Here is a 22,035-nt window from a genome sequence, read left to right as displayed (position 1 = left end):
CACCTTTAAGACCTATTTCAGAGTTCAGACCTCCAGAACTATAAGATCAGAAATTTATATTGTTTTAAGGCACAAAGTGTGTGGTCATTTGCAACAGTAGCAATAGAAAACTACCATAGTTTGTTAATCAGATTATTTAGGTTAAAAGTGAAAGCAACCCAAACAAGATTAAAAACCAGTATGGGTTTATAGGCTCACATAACTGGGACATCCACGGGTACAGCTGTCTTCAGAGATGACCGAATTCAGGGGCTCAAACCACCTCATCAGGAGACCCAGATTTTGCTGCTCTTGACTCTACTTCCCTTCCAAGGGTTGACCTTTCTCCCTCCGGTTGCAGCCAGGCTTTCTCCAAGCAGGAAAAGACAGCCGCTCTGCCTGCCAACAGTCCCGGGGCTACATCATCATGACTATAATCAAACAGAAAGTGAAAGCGTCTTTCTTCCAATGACTATGTGTCAAATCCCATACGGAGATTCTGATTGGCCCTCCTTGGGTCACATACCTACCTCTTGGCCCAATCTCAGGTCAGGGCGAACTGTGATTGGCCAGGATGCACCCCACGCCCATCCTGGGAGGGTAGAGCCCTGTGACCAGCAGCCTTGCCAGCACCACTGGATTTGCCGGGAGGAATTGGCAGTCCCTCAAAGAGTAGACAGATGGGAGGACAAATGCAAGACCGACAAGAACAACAACTGCTTACTCCTCTGTAAATGGCTTTCCATAGCTGACATTTAACTTCAGCCAACAGCCACATATTAGTGGGGTGAGGAGTAGATGGGAAAGAGAGGCTAAATCTGGCAATCCTATTCCATTCCCATCACGTGTGAACAAGGTTTCTCAGTACTTCAACTATACAATGAAAAATGGAAATAGAATTGATGCTGAACTCTGCCTCATGCTAGCAGTAATATTCAATGAATACATGAATTAATTATAAAAATAAAAGTGCACCATCCGTCTCACTGAGCAATACATTCAAAAAATTTATTTTTCTATGTAATTAGAATCAATTATGTACTTCTAAAAATTGATGAATAACTGGAGAAGAAACTTTTTTTTTTTTTGAGACAGAGTCTTATTCTGTCACCCAGGCTGGTGTGCAGTGGTGCGATCTTGGCTTACCACAACCTCCACCTCCCAGGTTCAAGCAATTCTCCTGCCTCGGCCTCTGGAGTAGCTGAGATTATCTGTGCAGGCCACCACCATATCCGGCTAATTTTTGTATTTTTAGTAGAGACGGGGTTTCTCTACGCTGGTTGGTCTGGTCTCAAACTACTGGACGGCCGCGATCCATCCATCTCAGCCTCCCAAAGTTGGGATTACAGGTGTGAGCCACTGTGCCCAGCCTGATCCCAATAAATTTTTAAATTTGAGTATTTGTACATGTAACATTTTTATTACAGAAGAGTATAACAGGATTAGCTATAACATACTTTTTTTTTTTTTGAGACGGAGTCTCGCTTTGTTGCACAGGGAGTGCAGTGGCGCAATCTCGGCTCACTGCAAGCTCCACCTCCCAGGTTCATGCCATTCTCCTGCCTCAGCCTCCCGAGTAGCTGGGACTACAGGCACCCGCCACCACACCTGGCTAATTTTTTGTATTTTTAGTAGAGACAGTTTCACTGTGTTAGCCAGGATGGTCTTGATCTGCTGACCTCGTGATCTGCCTGCCTTGGCCTCCCAAAGTGCTGAGATTACAGGCGTAAGCCACTGCACCTGGCTTATAAAATACTTTTTAATGCAAGATTTTACAGAATAAATAGAATGGAAATATAAGCAAAACACAAGAAGAAAAGGGAATAATGTAAAAATGTCAATTGCTAAAGACAAGTTTGCTCATGTTTTCTGTTGTTGCGATATTCTGGTGAGTGATGGTGAGTATCAAATGGTTTGGTTTATATTCCACTTGATACGCTTAAGGGAATGATATAACAGATTTTATTTTTAAAGTCACTATATGTCATATTCTAAAAATCTCTTTTGAAAGTTTAAAAGTGATGATGGGCTGGGCCCGGTGGTTTATGCCTGTAATCCTAGCACTTTGGGAGGCTGAGGTGGACAGATCACCTGAGGTCGGGAGTTCAAGACCAGCCTGACCAACATGGAGAAACCCCATCTCTACTAAAAATATAAAATTAGCTGGGCATGGTGGCTCATGCCTGTAATCCCAGCTACTTGGGAGGCCGAGGCAGGAGAATCACTTGAACCTGGGAAGCAGAGGTTGTAGGGAGCCAAGATCATGCTTGCACTCCAGCCTGGGCAACAAGAGCAAAACTCCATCTCAAAAAAAAAAAAAAAAAAGAAAAAAGAAGTGATGATGAAAAACTTAGATACCAACCTAAAAATGTGCAAGATAGTACATAAACTTTTTAATGTTCCTCTATGTTGTTATGAGAACAAAATGTTTGAGATCACTGNATCTCAAAAAAAAAAAAAAAAAAGAAAAAAGAAGTGATGATGAAAAACTTAGATACCAACCTAAAAATGTGCAAGATAGTACATAAACTTTTTAATGTTCCTCTATGTTGTTATGAGAACAAAATGTTTGAGATCACTGCTCTTTGAGGACCAAATGTTTGATCTCCTGTTCTGTGAGTTACTCCCAGGCCTCTCGGTAACTCTTCCTTCTGGCCAGAGTCAGCCACAGTGGCTTTCAGTTGATGACAACCAAAGGGGCCCAAATGCCTTAGGACCCAATGACAAGTTTGTTTTCTTAATCTTAATTACTTGCTGCAGTGTATAAATAAAATTTTATTTGTTTTTTTTTTTTGTTTTTGAGATGGAGTCTCACTTTGTCACCCAAGCTGGAGTGCAGTCGGGTGATCTCAGCTCACTGCAATCTCCACCTCCTGGGTTCAGCTATTCTCCTGCCTCAGCTTGAGCCACCATGCCCAGCTAATTTTTATATTTTTTTAAGTAGAGATGGGCTTTCACCATGTTGACCAGGCTATTCTCGAACTCCTAACCTCAAATAATCCACCTGTCTTGGCTCCCCAAAGTGCTAGGATCACAGGCTTGAGCCACCATGCCTAGCCTAAAATACTTTTTAATACAAGATTTTGCAGAGTAAGTAGAATTGAAACGTAAGTAAAATGTCAATTTTTACATTATTCCCTTTTCTTCTTGTGGGCAGGAAATGGTGTGGGTGGGCAGGGAGGCCTGTTGGGTGGCCTGTCCTCTAGGAGAGAGCTGTCTACCCAGGTGAGAGAAGGGCAATAGCAAGGAAGGCAGCGAGAAGCAGTCAGACTCTGCATTATCCCACTTCCTAACGAATTGGATGTAGGGTACAAGAGAAAGGAAGAGTCCAGAATGACTCCAGAGTGATATGTTCTAATATGTTGCTTTAAACATGCCAAAAAAGTGTTCCTCCCTGCTACATTCTTACTAATGCCAGGGCTTTGGAGTCACTTTTATAGATGGCAGCTTTGAAATGTAAAGAGTAAGCAACAGGAGGCTGGCAGGATGGTTGTTGGGGCTCTAATTGGTTGCATGTTCACCCTGAGACTTTAAGGAAAGAAACACAAAAACCACAGGACCCAGCTGGGTGCAGTGGCTCACACCTGTAATCCCAGCTCTTTGGGAGGCTGAGGCAGGCAGATCACTTGAGGTCAGGAGTTTGAGACCAGCCTGGCCAACATGATGAAACCCTGTCTCTACTAAAAATACAAAAAATTAGCCGGTGGGCTGGTGCACATCTGTAATTCCAGCTACTCGGGAGGTTAAGGTGGGAGGATCACTTGAACCCGGGAGGCGGAGGGTGCAGTGAGCCGAGATGGCGCTACTGTACTCCAGCCTGGGTGCCAGGGCGAGACTCCGTCTCAAAAAAAAAAAAAAAACAAAACCACAGGACTGAAGTGAATGTGATCTTGACAAGAGGTCAGATCATTCCCTTTTGTGAGAAATATCTCTGCCTAAAGTGAACATAAAATAAAGGCCATAACCAACATCAAGGTGTGTCAGAAACCCATTCATTTCACTTTCAACAGGCTGCTTTTTAAAAAGTCTTTTTTTCTCGACCAGCCAAACAGAGAGGAAGTTCAACTTTGAACCAGATTACAAAATCGTCTGAAGCTGTAACAGTGAAAACTACTTCAGGGAAGAAAAAGAGAAAAAAAGGTATTTTTTTTTTTTTTTTAGTCGTTTCAACTGTTCCTTCCACTTCCCTCATCTTCTAAATCACTTCCTCCTTTCATGAGCTGTGTGTTCCACTACTAAATAGTTGGACCAAACAGAGAAAAACTCAAGTGGAGAAAAAAGAATACTCAATGTCTTGTGACTTCATGTAAACCAAACACCAAATGGCTTTGCCACGGCCATCAGAGGAATTCATCTTTGACGTGTTCAACATTTAAAAAAAAAAGAGTAATGGGGCCTCAGCTGGTTTGGGAATATTTCTGCAATGAACAGCCTGTGGCATCTGATCAATTCAGCTCACAGACTTCCATCCTATGATTTTTACTTAGAATCAGCAACTGTGTAATCTGGAAGGAATTTTAAGAAATCAACAACTCTATAACCTCTGAACTGGATTAGACTATATGAGAAGCTATCTAAGTATTAAAGATGGGCAGCTAAGCATTAGGGACCCGGATTGTATCCCGGACACTTCCACTAATGTCTGGTTCTCAGAATCCTCTTCTGCAAACTGAGAACTTTTCGCTCACAGGATCCTAAATTCCACCCCAGCTTTACCATTTTGAAATTCTAAAGAGACAACGCAAGATTATCCTTGCGTGGTCATGAACACAGTCTTTGGGAAGTTCCTTGTGGAGGCTAATCTAAATTTGTGTTGTTCTGTTTTAGTCCGTTTCATGTTTTTCCCTACCATGAGTTTGGGGGAGGGCAACTGGCCCTTATAATGAAGCTCGTGATCCTTTGGCTTTCTCTTCTTCAATATTAATCTGTTTTTCTGCAGTCTTTTTCTGTCCTGGAAATTGCCCTTATAACTCCTCCGTGAAATCTCATTGAATTAGAAAATTATAAATTCTTATGATCCAAAATGTCAAATGAAAATGTAAAGTAAGAAAATTCATCAAACTGGCCAGGTGCGGTGGCTCAAGCCTGTAATCCCAGCACTTTGGGAGGCCGAAGCAGGCAGATAACCTGAGGTCAGGAGTTCAAGACCAGCCTGGCCAACATGGTGAAACCCCGTCTCTACTAAAAAAAATACCAAAAAAAATTAGCTGGGTATAGTGGCAGGTACCTATAATCCCAGTGACTCAGGAGGTTGAGTCAGGAGAATCGCTTGAACCCAGGAAGTGGAGGTTGCAGTGAGCCAAGACTGCACCATTGCACTCCAGCCTGGGCCACAAGAGCAAAACTCTATCTCGAAAAAAAAAGAAAGAAAGAAAGAAAGAAAATTCATCAGACTGTCTCTGTTATCTGATATAGGCTAATAAAGACTATTAATATAGCCTTGTCACTGGGCAGAGCTAATTTTGGAAAGTCTATTAAGGGAAAAAAAAGAAGAAGAAAGAACCAGGTGAGTTTATAATTTGTTTTTGACAGTGTCTTAGTCAGTTTGGGCTGCTAGAATAGAATACAATAAAGTGAGTGGCTTAAATAGCAAACATTTATTCCCTACAGTTCTGCAGGCTGAGAAGTCCAAGATGAAGGCACTGGAGGATTCAGTGTCTGGAGACGGCTGCTTCATAGATGGCTGTTTTTTTCCAGTGTTCTCTCATGGTGGGAAGAAGGCTAGAGAGCTCGCTGGAGTCTCTTTCCTAAAAGTACTGTGAACCCAGGAAATCGGAGACAAGTCTCAGTTAATTTAGAAAGTTTATTTTGCCAAGATTGGAGATGCGCCCGAGACACAGCCTCAGGAAGTCCAGACGATAAGTGCCCAAGGCGATCAGGGCACAGCTTGGTTTTATACATTTAGGGAGACATGAGACATCAATCAATATATGTAAGAAGTACATTGGTTCCGTCTGAAAAGGCGGGACAACTTGAAGCAAAGGCAGGAAGGCTCAAAGCAGGGAGGGAGCTTCCAGGTCACAGATAGGCAATACACAAACTTACATTCTTTTGAGTTTCTGCTTAGCCTTTCCAAAGGAGGCAAATCAGATATGCATCTATCTCAGTGAGCAGAAGAGTGACTTTGAATAGAATGGGAGGCACGTTTGCCTTAAGCAGTTTCCAGCTTGAGTTTTCCTTAGTGATTTTGGGGACCCAAGATACTTTCCTTTCATAATACAAATCCCATTCAATGGGGTCTCTACCCTTATGACCTAATAATCCCCCGGAGGCCTACACTTCATGATTCCATCACATCTGGGTTTAGGATTTCAGCACATGAATTTTAGGGTGACACAAACATTCAGTCCATAACAGAGTTACCACACAGGAGTTGGGACTCCTGTGAAGATGAGAATAATCCATATCTCCAGGACAAGTGGCCCTGTACTGGGCTGAATGACCTCGGAGGGGAGAGGAACGCTGGGTTGCCAATCCTAACTTGGAATCTAGGCTCAGTATCTTTTACCAGAGTAAAAGAACAAAGGAGCATCTAACTGCATCACACTGTGCAGCTAACCCGGCACTGCAGAAACACCAACAGGTCAAGATCTGTTTGGGAGTTTCAAGCCCTCTGAAGGCTGGGGTCAGGCCCTGACCACTCCTATTTCTTGAGCCTTCCCGATTTTAAAAACAAAAGTTAATTAATGGCAAGGAAGGTTAAATAGATGGCATAATGTTTGAAGACTTTATGTTTGATGCAATAACTCTCCTAACACACATAAAATCCCAGCGAATACCTGCATAACATCATTAGGCAACAGTACCAGAAGCTGACTGTGGCCCTTTGTAAATGTGACTCTTCCTACGTGCCATACCCCCAGGGTAGCCCTCGCAGGTGTTAAACCCCCCTTAGAAGGTGGATAGTTTGAGAGAAAAGTTAAAAAAAAAAAAAAAAAAAAGAGCAGTACAACTACTCATCCTTCAGCTTTTAAATAACAGCATTGTTGGCCGGGCGCGGTGGCTCAAGCCTGTAATCCCAGCACTTTGGGAGGCCGAGACGGGCGGATCACGAGGTCAGAAGATTGAGACCATCCTGGCTAACCCGGTGAAACCCCGTCTCTACTAAAAAATACAAAAAAACTAGCCGGGCGAGGCGGCGGGCGCCTGTAGTCCCAGCTACTCGGGAGGCTGAGGCAGGAGAATGGCGTGAACCCGGGAGACGGAGCTTGCAGTGAGCTGAGATCCGGCCACTGCACTCCAGCCTGGGCGACAGAGTGAGACTCCGTCTCAAAAAAAAAAATAAAAAATAAAAAAATAACAGCATTGTTGAGGCCTATCATGCGTGTCCCTCTGAAGAGACCACCAACAGTCTCTGTGTGAGCAATAAAGCTTTTTAATCACCTGGGTGCAGGCGGACTGAGTCTGAAAAGAGAGTCAGCAAAAGGATATCGGGGTGGGGCCGTTTTATAGGATTTGGGTGGGTAGTGGAAAATTACAGTCAAAGGGGGTTGTTCTCTTGAGGGCAGGGGCCGGGCTCACAAGGTGCTCAGTTGGGGAGCTTCTGAGCCAGGAGAAGGAATTTCACAAGGTAATGTCATCAGTTAAGGCAGGAACTGGCCATTTTCACTTCTTTTGTGGTTCTTCAATTGCCTCAGGCCATCTGGATGTATACCTGCAGCCTTGGGCTCAGAGGCCTGACATTCCTATCTTCTTAAATTAATAAGAAAAACAAAAGAAGATAGTGGTGAACTGTTGGGGCAGTGAAAATTTTGGGGTCTGGTATGGAGAGATAATGGGCAATGTTTTGAGTGGGATTAGGGGCAGCATGGGAACCTAGAGTGGGAGAGATTAAGCTGAAAGAAGATTTTGTGGTAAGGGGTGATATTGTGGGGTTGTTAGAAGGAGCATTTGTCATATAGAATGATTGGTGATGGCATGGATATGGTTTTGTATGAATTGAGAAACTAAATGGAAGACACAAGGTCCGAATAAGAGAAGGAGAAAAACAGGTATTAAAGGACTAAGAATTGGGAGGACCCAGGACATTCAATTAGAGAGTGCCCAAGGGGGTTCAGCATAATTACTTGCTTGGTTGGTGAGTTCTGGGGCTCTATCCTTGAGTTTTTTATGTTGTCATATACCAGGCCAGATTGATTTTGGTAAAAACATCTAGAAATATGCAGAATCCAAGATGGCCAAATAGAAACAGCTCCAGTCTACAGCTCCCAGCATAAGTGATGCAGAAGACGGGTGATTTCTGCATTTCCAACTGAGGTACCGGGTTCATCTCGCTGGGGCTTGTCAGACAGTGGGTGCAGGACAGTAGGTGCAGCCCACTGACAGTGAGCCGAAGCAGGGCAAGGTATCGCCTTACCCAGGAAGCACAAAGGGTCAGGGAATTCCCTTTCCTAGCCAAGGGAAGCTGTGACAGACAGCACCTGGAAAATCAGGTCACTCCCACCCTAACACTGTGCTTTTCCAACAGTCTTAGAAAATGACACATCAGGAGATTATATCCCACACCTGGCTTGGAGGGTCCCATGCCCACAAAGCCTTGCTCACTGCTAACACAGCAGTCTGAGATCGAACTGCAAGGCAGCAGCGAGGCTGAGGGAGGGGCGCCCACCATTGCTGAGGTTTGAGTAGGTAAACAAAGAGGCTGGGAAGCTCGAACTGGATGGAGCCCACCGAAGCTCAAGGAGGCCTGCCTGCTGCTGTAGACTCCACCTCTGGGGGCAGGGCATAGCTGAACAAAAGGCAGCAGAAACTTCTGCAGATGTAAACGTCCCTCTCTGACAGCTTTGAAGAGAGTAATGGTTCTCCTAGCACGGAGTTTGAGATCTGAGAACGGACAGACTGCCTCCTCAAGTGAGTCCCTGACCCCCGAGTAGCCTAACTGGGAGGCACCTCCCAGTAGAGGCCGAGTGACACCTCATATGCTGGGTGCCCCTCTGAGACGAAGCTTCCAGAGGAACAATCAGGCCTCAACATTTGCTGTTCTGCAATATTTGCAGTTCTGCAGCCTCTGCTAGTGATACCCAGGCAAACAGGGTATGGAGAGGACCTCCAGCAAACTCCAACAGACCCGCAGCTGAGGGTCCTGACTGTTAAAAGGAAAACTAACAAACAGAAAGGACATCCACACCAAAACCCCATCTGTACATCACCATCATCAAAGACCAAAGGTAGATAAAACCACAAAGATGGGGAGAAACCAGAGCAGAAAAGCTGAAAATTCTAAAAATCAGAGCACCACTTCTCCTCCAAAGGAACGCAGCTCCTCGCCACCAATTAAACAAAGCTGGATGGAGAATGACTTTAACGAGTTGAGAGAAGAAGGCTTTGGAAGATCGGTAATAACAAACTTCTCTGAGCTAAAGGAGGATGTTCAAACCCATCACAAAGAAGCTAAAAACCTTGAAAAAAGATTAGATGAATGGCTAACTAGAATAAACAGCATAGAGAAGACGTTAAATGACCTTTTGGAGCTGAAAACCATGGCACAAGAACTACGCGACACATGCACAAGTGTCAGTAGCCAATTCGATCAACTGGAAGAAAGGGTATCAGTGATTGAAGATCAAATGAATGAAATGAAGTGAGAAGAGAAGTTTAGAGAAAAAAGAGTAAAAAGAAGTGAACAAAGCCTCCAGGAAATATGGGACTATGTGAAAAGACCAAATCTACGTCTGATTGGTGTACCTAAAAGTGACAGGGAGAATGGAACTAAGTTGGAAAACATTCTTCAGGATATTATCCGGGAGCATTTCCCCAACCTAGCAAGGCAGGCCAACATTCAAATTCAGGAAATACAGAGAACACCACAAAGATACTCCTCGAGAAGAGCAACTCCAAGACACATAATTGTCAGATTCACCAAAGTTGAAATGAAGGAAAAAATGTTAAGGACAGCCAGAGAGAAAGGTCAGGTTACCCACAAAGGGAAGCCCATCAGACTAACAGTGGATGTCTCGGCAGAAACTCTACAAGCCAGAAGAGAGTAGGGGCTGATATTCAACATTCTGAAAGAAAATAATTTTCAACCCAGAATTTCACATCCAGCCAAACTAAGCTTCATAAGTGAAGGAGAAATAAAATCCTTTACAGACAAGCAAATGTTGAGAGATTTTGTCACCACCAGGCCTGCCTTACAAGAGCTCCTGAAGGAAGCACTAAACATGGAAAGGAACAACCAGTACCAGCCACTGCAAAAACATGCCAAAATGTAAAGACCATTGATGCTAGGAAGAAACTGCATCAACTAATGAGCAAAATAACCACCTAACATCATAATGTCAGGATCAAATTCACACATAACAATATTAACCTTAAATGTAAATGGGCTAAATGCTCCAGTGAAAAGACACAGACTGGCAAATTGGATAGAGTTAAGACCCATCAGTATGCTGTATTCAGGAGACCAATCTCATGTGCAGAGACACATATAGGCTCAAAATAAAGGGATGGAGGAAGATCTATCAAGCAAATGGAAAACAAAAAAAAAGCAGGGGTTGCAATCCTAGTCTCTGATAAAACAGACTTTAAACCAACAAAGATCAAAAGAGACAAAGAAGGCCATTACATAATGATAAAGGGATCAATTCAACAAGAAGAGCTAACTATCCTAAATATATATGCACTCAATACAGGAGTACCCAGATTCATAAAGCAAGTCCTTAGAGACCTACAAAGAGACTTAGACTCCCACACAATAATAATGGGAGACTTTGACATCCCACTGTCAACATTAGACAGATCCACAAGACAGAAAGTTAACAAGGATATCCAGGAATTGAACTCAGCTCTGCACCAAGCAGACCTGATAGACATCTACAGAACTCTCCACCCCAAACCAACAGAATATACATTCTTCTCAGCATGATATCACATGTATTCCAAATTTTACCACATAGTTGGAAGTAAAGCACTCCTCAGCAAATGTAAAAGAACAGAAATTATAACAGACTGTCTCTCAGACCACAGTGCAATCAAACTAGAACTCAGGATTAAGAAACTCACTCAAAACCGCACAACTACATGGAAACTGAACAACCTGCTCCTGAATGACTACTGGGGTACATAACGAAATGAAGGCAGAAATAAAGATGTTCTTTGAAACCAATGAGAACAAAGACACAACATACCAGAATCTCTGGGACACATTTAAAGCAGTGTGTAGAGGGAAATTTATAGCACTAAATGCCCACAAGAGAAAGCAGGAAAGATCTAAAAGTGACACCCTGACATCACAATTAAAAGAACTAGAGAAGCAAGAGCAAACACATTCAAAAGCTAGCAGAAGGCAAGAAATAACTAAGATCAGAGCAGAAGTGAAGGAGATAGAGACACAAAAAACCCTTCAAAAAATCAGTGAATCCAGGAGCTGGTTTTTTAAAAAGATCAACAAAATTGGTAGACTGCTAGCAAGACTAATAAAGAAGAAAAGAAAGAAGAATCAAATAGATGTAATGATAAAGGGGCTATCACCACTGATCCCACAGAAATACAAACTAACATCAGAGAATACTATAAACACCTCTATGCAAATAAACTAGAAAATCTAGAAGAAATGGATAAATTCCTGGACACATACACCCTCCAAAGACTAAACCAGGAAGAAGTTGAATCCCTGAATAGACCAATAACAGGATCTGAAGTTGAGGCAATAATTAAGAGCCTACCAACCAAAAAAAGTCCAGGACCAGACGGATTCACAGCCAAATTCTACCAGAGGTACAAGGAGCAGTTGGTACCATTCCTTCTGAAACTATTCCAATCAATAGAAAAAGAAAGAATCCTCCCTAATTCATTTTATGAGGCCAGCATCACCCTGATACCAAAGCCTGGCAGAGACACAACAAAAAAAGAATTTTAGACCAATATCCCTGATGAACATCGATGCAAAAATCCTCAATAAAATACTGGCAAACCAACTCCAGCAGCATATCAAAAAGCTTATCCACCATGATCAAGTGGGCTTCATCCCTGGGATGCAAGGCTGCTTCAACATATGCAAATCAATAAACGTAACCCATCCTATAAACAGAACCAAAGGCAAAAACCACATGATTATCTCAACAGATGCGGCAAAGGCCTTCAACAAAATTCAACAGTCTTTCATGCTAAAAACTCTCAATAAATTAGGTATTGGTGGGACATATCTCAAAATAATAAGAGTTGTTTATGACAAACCCACAGCCAATATCATACTGAATGGGCAAAAACTGGAAGCATTCCCTTTGAAAACCGGCACAAGACAGGGATGCCCTCTCTCACCACTCCTATTCAACATAGTGTTGGAAGTTCTGGCCAGGGCAATCAGGCAGGAGAAAGAAATAAAGGATATTCAATTAGGAAAAGAGGAAGTCAAATTGTCCCTGTTTGCAGATGACATGATTGTATATTTAGAAAACCCCATTGTCTCAGCTCAAAATCTCCTTAAGCTGATAAGCAACTTCAGCAAAGTCCCAGGATACAAAATCAATGTGCAAAAATCACAAGCATTCCTATACACCAATAACAGACAAACAGAGAGCCAAATCATGAGTGAACTCACATTCACAATTGCTTCATACAGAATAAAATACCTAGGAATCCAACTTACAAGGGATGTGAAGGACCTCTTCAAGGAGAACTACAGACCACTGCTCAACAAAATAAAAGAGGACAGATACAAATGGAAGAACATTCCATGCTCATGAATAGGAAGAATCAATATCGTGAAAATGGCCATACTCCCCAAGATAATTTATAGATTCAATGCCATCCCCATCAAGCTACCAATGACTTTCTTCACAGAATTGGAAATAACTACTTTAAAGTTCACATAGAACCAAAAAAGAGCCTGCATTGCCAAGACAACCCTAAGCCAAAAGAACAAAGCTGGAGGCATCACGCTACCTGACTTCAAACTATACTACAAGGCTACAGTAACCAAAACAGCATGGTACTAGTACCAAAACAGAGATATAGACCAATGGAACAGAACAGAGCCCTCAGAAATAATACCACACATCTATAACCATCTGATCTTTGACAAACCTGAGAAAAACAAGAAATGGGGAAAGGATTCCCTATTTAATAAATGGTGCTGGTAAAACTGGCTAACCATATGTAGAAAGTTGAGACTAGATCCCTTCATTACACCTTATACAAAAGTTAATTCAAGATGGATTAAATACTTAAATGTCAGACCTAAAACCATAAAAACCCTAGAAGAAAACCTAGGCAATACCATTCAGGACATAGGCGTGGGCAAGGACTTCATGTCTAAAACACCAAAAGCAATGGCAACAAAAGCCAAAATTGAGAAATAGGATCTAATTAAACTAAAGAACTTCTGCACAGCAAAAGAAACTACCATCAGAGTGAACAGGCAACCTACAGAATGGGAGAAAATTTTTGCAGTCTACCCATCTGACAAAGGGTTAATATCCAGAATCTACAAAGAACTTAAACAAATTTACAAGAAAAAATCAAACAACCCCATCAAAAAGTGGGCAAAGGATATGAACAGACACTTCTCAAAAGAAGACATTTATGCAGTCAACAGACACATGAGAAAATGCTCATCATCACTGGCCATCAGAGAAATGCAAATCAAAACCACAATGAGATACCATCTCACACCAGTTAGAATGGCAATCATTAAAAAGTCAGGAAACGACAGGTGCTGGAGAGGATGTGGAGAAATAGGAACACTTTTACACTGTTGGTGGGACTGTAAACTAGTTCGACCATTGTGGAAGACAGTGTGGTGATTCCTCCAGGATCTAGAACTAGAAATACCATTTGACCCAGCTATCCCATTTCTGGGTATATACCCAAAGGATTATAAATCATGCTGCTATAAAGACACATGTACATGTATGTTTATTGTGGCACTATTCACAATAGCAGACTTGGAACCAAGCCAAATGTCCATCAATGATAGACTGGATTAAGAAAATGTGGCACATATATACCCTGGAATACTATGCAGCCATAGAAAAGGATGAGTTCATGTCCTTTGTAGGGACATGGATGAACCTGGATACCATGATTCTGAGTCAACTATTGCAAGGACAGAAAACCAAACACCGCATGTTCTCACTCATAGGTGGGAATTGAACAATGAGAACACTTGGACACAGATTGAGGAACACCACACACCAGGGCCTGTGGTGGGGTGAGGGGAGGGGAGAGGGATAGCATTAGCAGATATACCTAATGTAAATGATCAGTTAATGGGTGCAGACACCAACATGGCACATGTATACATATGTAACAAACCTGCACATTGTGCATATGTACCCTACAACTTAAAGTATAATAAAAAAAATTCTCATAAAAAAGAAATATGCAGAGTCCTCCTGTTTCAGCAGTGAGTGAGTCAAGGCCTATTCCTGTCTTCTTATATTCATAATAAGAAAAATAAAACAAAATAGTAGTGAAGTGTTCATGTCATGAGGGGAAGAGGAAGCTGTTCAGTTCTATTTGCAAATTGAATTTTGTGAGTAAGGAAAACTAGTATGCCTGTGCCTGTCCAGTTAGCAGGTAAACACATGTAGGTGGAGGAGCCACAGAGGAAGAAGAGATTTTTTTAAGGCAAAACTGGAAATGTAAAGTGAAAAGATGAGAAGAAAAACTGGTCTTGAGGGACAGAAGTTGGAAGGCTAGCTACTTCTTTAGTTACTTTATTAGCATAAGCGTTGCCTTGAGTGATGGGATCTGATGCCTGTTGATGGCCCTTTCAGTGAATGACCCTAACTTCCTTGCAAGTAGAGCAGCTTTAAGAAGAGTTTTTATTATGGAGGCATTAATGATGGAGGACGTTTGTGTAGTGAGGAAATCTCTTTCTGCCCATAAAACAACATGGTGGTGCAGGATATGGAAGGCATATTTAGAGTCAGTATAAATATAAATATTGACGTGTAGTCCCTTTGCAAGAGCGAGGGCCTAAGTTAAGGCAATGAGTTCGGCTTACTGAGAGGTAGTGAGCGGGGCAGAGCAGTAGCCCCAAGGATAGACGTGGAAGATACTATAGCATAGCCTACCTTTGCTGGTGGGTGGTGATTGGGTCTGGAAGAACTATCATCAATAAACCAAGTGTGGTCTGGGTGGGGAACAGGAAAAAGGGAAATATGGGGAAATGGGGAGAATGAATGGTTTAGTTAGGATGGCAAAACCAGGTATCCAAAGGGGAAAGTACCTAACCATGCCTATGAAGGAAAGGAGTTGTTGTTTTGTAGAAGGGGGTTGGGGTTTGGAAGATTAGCCAGACACAATCAGCAGGGAGAGCATGTGTGTTTTTATGAAGAATTATGCTGAGACAGGTAACGGATGAGGAAGAAATTTGGGCTTGACTGAAGTAATGGGGGCTGTCCCTGAAGCCTTGCGGCAGTACAGTCCAGGTAAATTGCTGAGGCTGATGGGTGTCAGGGTCAGTTCAAGAGAAAGTAAAGAGAGGCTGGGATGAAGGGTGCAAAGGAATAGTAAAGAAAGCATGTCTGAGATTCAGAACAGAATACTGGGTTGTGGAGGGAGGTATTGAGGATAGGAGAGGATATGGGTTTCGCACTACGGGGTGGAGAGGCAAGACAATTTGGTTGATAAGGTGCAGATCCTGAACTAACCTGTAAGCCTTGTCCAGTTTTTGGACAGGTAAAATGGGGGAATTGTAAGGAGAGTTTATAGGCTTTAGAAGCCCATGCTATAGCAGGCGAGTGATAACAGGCCAGGCATTCCTCCAGGACCTCCTTCCCCAGGATCTTGTTTCAAGTACCAGAAATCTGGCCACTGGGTCAAGTTATGCCCGCAGCCTGGGATTCCTCCTAAGCCATGTCCCATCTGTGTGGGACTCCACTGGAAACCGGACTGTCCAACTCGCCTGGCAGCCACTCCCAGAGCCCCTGGAACTCTGGCCCAAGGCTCTCTGACTGACTGCTTCCCAGATGTTGTAGGCTTAGTGGCTGAAGACGGATGCCTAATCGCCTCAAAAGCCTCCTGGACCATCACAGATGGAAAAGAAGGTAATGTGCAGTGGGTAGCCTCTGTATTGAGTAAGAATGGGACAGACTTACCCTCCACTGTAAGAGTTACCCAAAGCATCTGTGATAACAGGCTTTAACCTTTTTAAAGCATGCTGTGGGATGGGATATTGGCGTTGAGTGGGGTAAGGGTGATTAGGTTTTAATGGAATGATAAGGGGTGCATGATTGGTCACCAAGGTAGGTGTAGAAGTGTCTTATATTTGTGGATTAAGGTAGGGAGACACAAGGGGAGTCTGCAAAGGGGGCTTTGAACTGGGGAAAAGGGGAGCAATGAGGTGTGGCCGCCAGATGGGCCATGAACTGGGCTAGGTTTTTATATTTGATGAAAAAGAGCCTAAATGCTAACTGATTTGGGAGAGGTCGGATAAAGAAAAAGGGGCATTAACCTTGGCTATGCCTTCAGCTCCAGCCACTTCTTTAAGAGGAAATTGTTGGGCAGGTCGGGTAGGGCTAGTCGTGGAATGAAACTGTAAGCCGGACCAGGTATGAGGAAGGGAGGTGATAAAAGGATTATAGGGTCGGGGAGCGGAGGCTGAGGAAGAATTGGGACCTGGCTCGGCCTGGCGAGGAGCAACCTGGGGAGGAGGGGAGAGGTCAGATGGGTCCATAGAAAAGGAAGATTGAAAAGACTCAGCGACACTTGGAGTTGGTGAAGGATCAAGGCAGGCATCCCCGCGGTGATCAGACACCTCTGAAATGTGAGTGAATAATCAAGCAGGCGTCCTGGCAGTGATTAAACACCAAGGGAAGACTGTCTTCCAGAGTCCGTGACCGATACTGGAGTTTTGGGTTCACAGCTAAAATGCATCTCCTCTGTCTCTACCAGAAAAGGAAAGGAACTGAAATTAAGGGAAGGGAGAGATTGAAGGGTGGTGCCGATATTGAAAGGAGAAAGAGGTTGAGGGATAGTAAGAAAGGTTGGAGAAGAGAGTAAAAAGAGGCCGCTTACTCGATTTAAAATTGGCGCGATGTTCCTTGGGCTGGTTGGTCTGAGGACCCGAGGTCGTAGGTGGATCTTTCTCATAGAGCAAATAGCAGGAGGACAGGGGATTGATCTCCCAAAGGAGGTCCCCCATCTGAGTCACAGCACCAAACGTCACGTGGGTTCGTGTGAAGAGACCACCAACAGGCTTTGTGTGAGCAATAAAGCGTTTTAATCACCTGGGTGCAGGTGGGTTGAGTCTGAAGAGTCAGCAAAGGGAGTTAGGAGTGGGGCAGTTTTATAGGATTTGGGTAGCTTGGGCTCAGAGGTCTGACAAGGTCCAAGTTACAACAGTGCCTTTCAGCTACTAATACTCCATTACAGACAAAGGAGGCAGCCCTGAGCTTACAAAATGAGGGGCTTATATGGGGGAGAGAAACCCTGGGGTTGTTTGTTGGTTAACTCTGCCACATATCACCCTGTGGAGTTTATGGTACCGGAGGGTGTAGGTAAAGTTTGTCTATGCATGACCTCCCGCTGTGTGGTCCGGATGGTTTGTAATTGGGGTTTGCTTTATAGCAGTAAGGCCTGATAGGTAAAGTCTGCTGGCTTCACCGTGGTGCCTAGATAAGGGCTTAGAAATGTAAAAAGGCTTGGGGGAAGGGGAGTGGTGTTGGCGATACCAAGAATCTCTTTTGGGGGTGGTTTGTCTCTAACATTCCAGCCTTTTAATAGGTAATGGAGAGGGACAGCATTGTCGTTTGGCTACTTCCTACTGGGAAGGGGTGACGGTTATGGGGGGAGGCTGGACAGTAGGGACTGCTGTTCTTGGAGCTATTGGTATTCCTGGAGCAGCATCATATTTTGTGTTGTCCAGTGGGTGAAGGCTCTGATATGGTCCTGTAAAAACTGGATTAGAAGGCATAGGAGACATGAGCCGAATGCTAGAAAGAGAAGAACGATTATGGCAGGGCCTAGGAGGGGCATTAGCCATGGAAACCAGGTACTAAAGGACCAGGAGGGCCACGCTGGCCATCGGGGGACATTTTTCTTAATTTTTTTGTTCAGTTCGTTAGTCTTTTTACAGCATCTTGTACTAAGCCAGATTGGTTAAGATAAAAGCAACACTGTTTATCTAGAAAAAGGCAGAGTCCTCCTTTTTTGGCTGTGAGTAGGTTTAAGCCTCTGCGGTTTTGAAGAACTACTGCTGCTAAAGAATCTATTTGCGATTGGAAAGTTGTAATGGATTTAGCTATGTCTGCCAAGCTATTTGTGAGGTCTTTGGAGAGGGATTGGTAATAGGAAACGGAGGTGGCTAATCTCGCAATCGCAGTTCCAACTTCTGTAATTATTCCGAGGGCTACTAACAAAGGTATGAGTTGTATAGCATGGCGGTGTCGGATAGGGGTATCAACTGGGATTGGTAGGGGCTGGTCTCCTAGGGCAACGTTGATTTTTGGACTGAGGAAAACCAGGGTGCAGGTGCCTCTCCAGTTAGAGGGGAGGCAAATATAAGTTGAGGTACCACAGAGGAAAAGTATGCCTTGGCTTGGTAGAGAGAACTTGTTGTGTATGCTGAAAAGATATACTATTTTGTTATTTTCATGCATCCATACTTCTAGGGTCCTGGCTAGGGCTGCTGCTGTAAGTGGTTGTAAAGAAGTGTTTGGTTTCGGCTGGGAGGCTTTTGGGCTGTTTTTTCCCAATGTAAGAGGAAGGGTTTTTTCTTTTTTTTTACTAAGATTCATGTGGAGGTGTTGCTGGATGTTGGGATAAGGAGACAGTTGCTGGTGGTGGGTGCAGGAATGGTGCATGGAGAGGGGAGCGAAGGGTAGAGGGATAAACAGGGGAGATGTGGCCATTGCAGGGCTCTGAATTTTTGTTAAGGAGGTGGGAGGTGTCAAGGGTGGGGGTGCTAGAGAAAGGAAGCCTATCTTTATTGTTGGCAGCTTTGACAGTAGTATGTTTGGTGGAAGGTTTGAGTTGTCGGGTATAGTTGCACAGTTTGGAATTTAGGTGGCTGAGAGGACTGCCAGAGGGTAGATGTTGTTGGATGCACAGTGGTGCTGGATAAGATAAGATTGTGTGGTTGTTATGGCTCCTAATATGGGTTTTATTACAGCTGTGGTAGGGGGACAGGTTGGGGATAGGTTGCGTAAGTAGGGATGTAAGGTTGTAACAGCTGGACCAAACTCGCTAGCTAACTGGGGGGGAGATTTTTGTTAATGCCTGTATGTTGAGTTTGAGGGGGCTGTTAATAAGGATTTTAGGATGGTAGGTTACTTGGGTGGAAGTTCAGTTATAGGCTGAGACAGGGATTGTATTGTATGTTGTGGAGAGGAGGGATATGCAGAGCCAGCAGTCTCTTGCCACGGAGGAACTGGAGTTTTTTAGTTTCTGTGTAGGTCTTTAGGGGTTGTAGGTATTGGTTGGGCTGAAAGAAGGGTTGGGGTATTGATTATGGGACAGTTTCGAAAGGCAGAGAGTGAGCAGAACAGTAAGTAGTTTGATTTTATCTAGAGTGAAGCCATAGAGAGAGCCTTGGAGGAAAAGGTCGGTTTTCCACACGAAACAGGCTTCCAGGGTGTTGTTCTGTGTGTGGAACCAGGAAATACTCTGTGAGAAGCGTGAAGGAAGAGAGTGAAGTGGCAGGATAGACAAAAGCAGGGCATCTAGGGAGGCTGTGGGAATGCTTGTTTGTGAGTGATTGTAATTTTTGCTGTAAGGATAAAGATTAGGCAGAAGGCTAAAGTGAGGGAGAACTTTTGGCTGGTATCCCAATTGGAAGGAGTCACACTATATAATTTTACTGTAAACAATAGGGTAAGTAGTATAATAGATGGGGAATGCAGGCCTCCTTGAAAGGAGGCAGCAGAGCATATATGTCAGTTTGAAGTTACGTTTTTTAGTGAGGTGAATAGGTGAGGGAAGAAGTATGGGCGGAGGAGAAGATACAGGGGATGTGCATTAATATGGAAGGATTGGTGGAGAGATGTCAGGATTCTGTCGGTTTGGCCCTGGGGAAAGACTAGCTTCTGGTCCTTAACTCTCCAGCTTCCCTGGAGGAAGGCTCCTTGTAGTAATGAGGCTTTTTCAGTGGGGGAATATTGAGGTTGGATTGCAGGGGTAATGAGGAGGAGGGAGGCAGGAGCAGAAGAAAGGGAGGCTACTTTTGCTGCCTTATCGGTCTTTCTGTTCCCTCTTGAGATTTTGTCTCTTCCTGTTTGATGTCACCAACAGTGTATAACTCCCACTTCGGCTGGGAGGTGTGCGGCCTGAAGGAGTTGGTAAATAAGGGGGCCGTTAGTGATGGGGGTCCCTTTGGCAGTCAGAAATCCTCTCTCATGCCAGATGGCAGTGTGGGAATGAAGAATGTGATATACACATTTGGAGTCTGTGTAAATGTTGACTCGTTTGCCTTTGGAGAGGGTTAGGGCTCTGGTGAGAGCTGTCACTTCTGTTTTCTGAGAGGAGGTGACTGGAGGTAGGGGCTTAGCTTTGATTACTCAGTTAAGGGAAGCAACTGCATACCCAGCCATTTTTTGGGGAGCCAGTGGGCCCGGAAGAGAAGCCATCTCTAAATGGCTGGTCATCGGGGTTGGTGAGAGGCTCAGAGGAAATGTTTGGAAAGTGTGGCTGCAGGTAATCTAGGATGTCAGGGTAAGAATGAGTAGGAGGGGAAGCAGATACAGAGAGTAAGGATGCTGGGTTGAGGGGAGCACTTTTGGCAAGCCTGAATTTAGGATTTTTGATAAAGAAGGCATGGAGTAATTGAATTTGGGAAGGAGGAAGGGAGCCTAACGCTCAAGAGGAGAGGAGATCCTGTATATTATGAGGACTGTAAATGGTGGTATTTTGACTGAATATTAGCTTTTTGCTTTTTTAGAGTTAAAGTGGCCGCTGCTGCTAGCCTTTTAAGACAGGTTGGCCATCCTCCGACTGTGTTGTTTAACTGTTTAGAGAAGTAGGCTACAGGGAGCAAAGGAAGGAGGATTTCCTTTTTGTTGTCATAAGACACCGAGGGCTGTTCCTCGGCTTTTGGCAGTATAGACAGTGAAAGTTTGGGAGATATCAGGTAAGGACAGAGCTGGTGCAGTGACAAGAGTGGTTTGGAGTTTGTGGAAGCTGGGGAGTATGATATGTGAGCAATTTAGGGGTTTATTGAGAGGGCCTTTGGCCACTTTACAGAGGGGGCGAGCTAGGATGGCAAAGTTGGGAATCCATAGTTTAAAGAAGCCTGCTAACCCTAGGAAGGAAAGGATTTCGCTTTTGGAGAAGGGAGCGGGTAGACGATCTATTAATGCTGCTTGGGCTGGCCTCAGCCCGGGCATCAGGGGAAAGTTGAATTTCTAAGTAGGTCACCGTGGAGGTGGAGAGTAGTGTGGAGTTTTGAAAGGATGTCTCTGCCTAGGAGCGGAGTTGGACGTGAGGGCAGGACTAAGAAAGAGTGAGTGAAGGGAAAGGTGTGCAGGGAGCAGAAGAATGGAGCAGGGACTCGGGGTGTGGAGACTTGTCCATCAATTCCTCCAACAGAGACCCGGGAGGACTTGGTGCGTTCTGAAAATTTAGGTAAAGCAGAGTAGGTTGTCCCAGTATTAATTAGAAAAAACATACCGGCCTACCTGCCACCATCAGGGTTACCCTTGGCTCGGATGAAGTGATGGTAGTTGCCAGGGCTTCCGTTCCAGGGAACCATCAGTCTTCAGTGGCAAGGCCAATGAGATCCTAGCAGCAGGTTTTGGCTGGCCCAGGAAGGGATGGGGGCGGTCCTTGTGGGGGCTGCTCACAGTCCAACTTCCAGTGGGGTCCTCCGCAGAGGGGGCACAGCCTGGTGGGCTTACCTGGGTTAGGGCATTGTCTGGACTAGTGGCCTTCACTGCCACACTTGAAACAAGTGCCAGGTGGAGGTGGATTGCTAGGAGGTTTCCGTGTGGAGCTGTGGCCCGGTGGGCCTGCAGGGCCTCTGATGGCAGAGGTAAGCATTTGAAATTCTGCCTGTTTTTGCCTTTTTTTCCTCATCACAGCTGTTAAAGACTTTGAAGGCTAAACTAAGAAGGTCTCATTGTGGGGTTTGAGGGCCGTCGTCAACCTTCTGAAGCTTGCGCTGAATATTGGGGGTTT

The 22,035-nt window shown here is 44.2% G+C and overlaps 1 protein-coding gene across 1 annotated transcript in view; it reads left to right on the top strand.

Annotated features, from left to right (window-relative positions):
- The window catches only part of LOC112619396, a 72,037-nt gene that overhangs the window by 18,074 nt on the left and 31,928 nt on the right, over positions 1–22,035 (top strand). The window contains exon 6 of the mRNA XM_025377379.1: positions 4,024–4,119. Coding sequence (XP_025233164.1) covers positions 4,024–4,119 — 96 coding nt within the window. The remainder of the gene's footprint in view (positions 1–4,023; positions 4,120–22,035) is intronic.

The sequence above is a fragment of the Theropithecus gelada genome, chromosome 2 (assembly GCF_003255815.1).
Source record: "Theropithecus gelada isolate Dixy chromosome 2, Tgel_1.0, whole genome shotgun sequence".
In the NCBI taxonomy this organism is placed as follows: Eukaryota; Metazoa; Chordata; class Mammalia; order Primates; family Cercopithecidae; genus Theropithecus; species Theropithecus gelada.
This window is presented reverse-complemented; position numbering and strand designations above follow the sequence as displayed.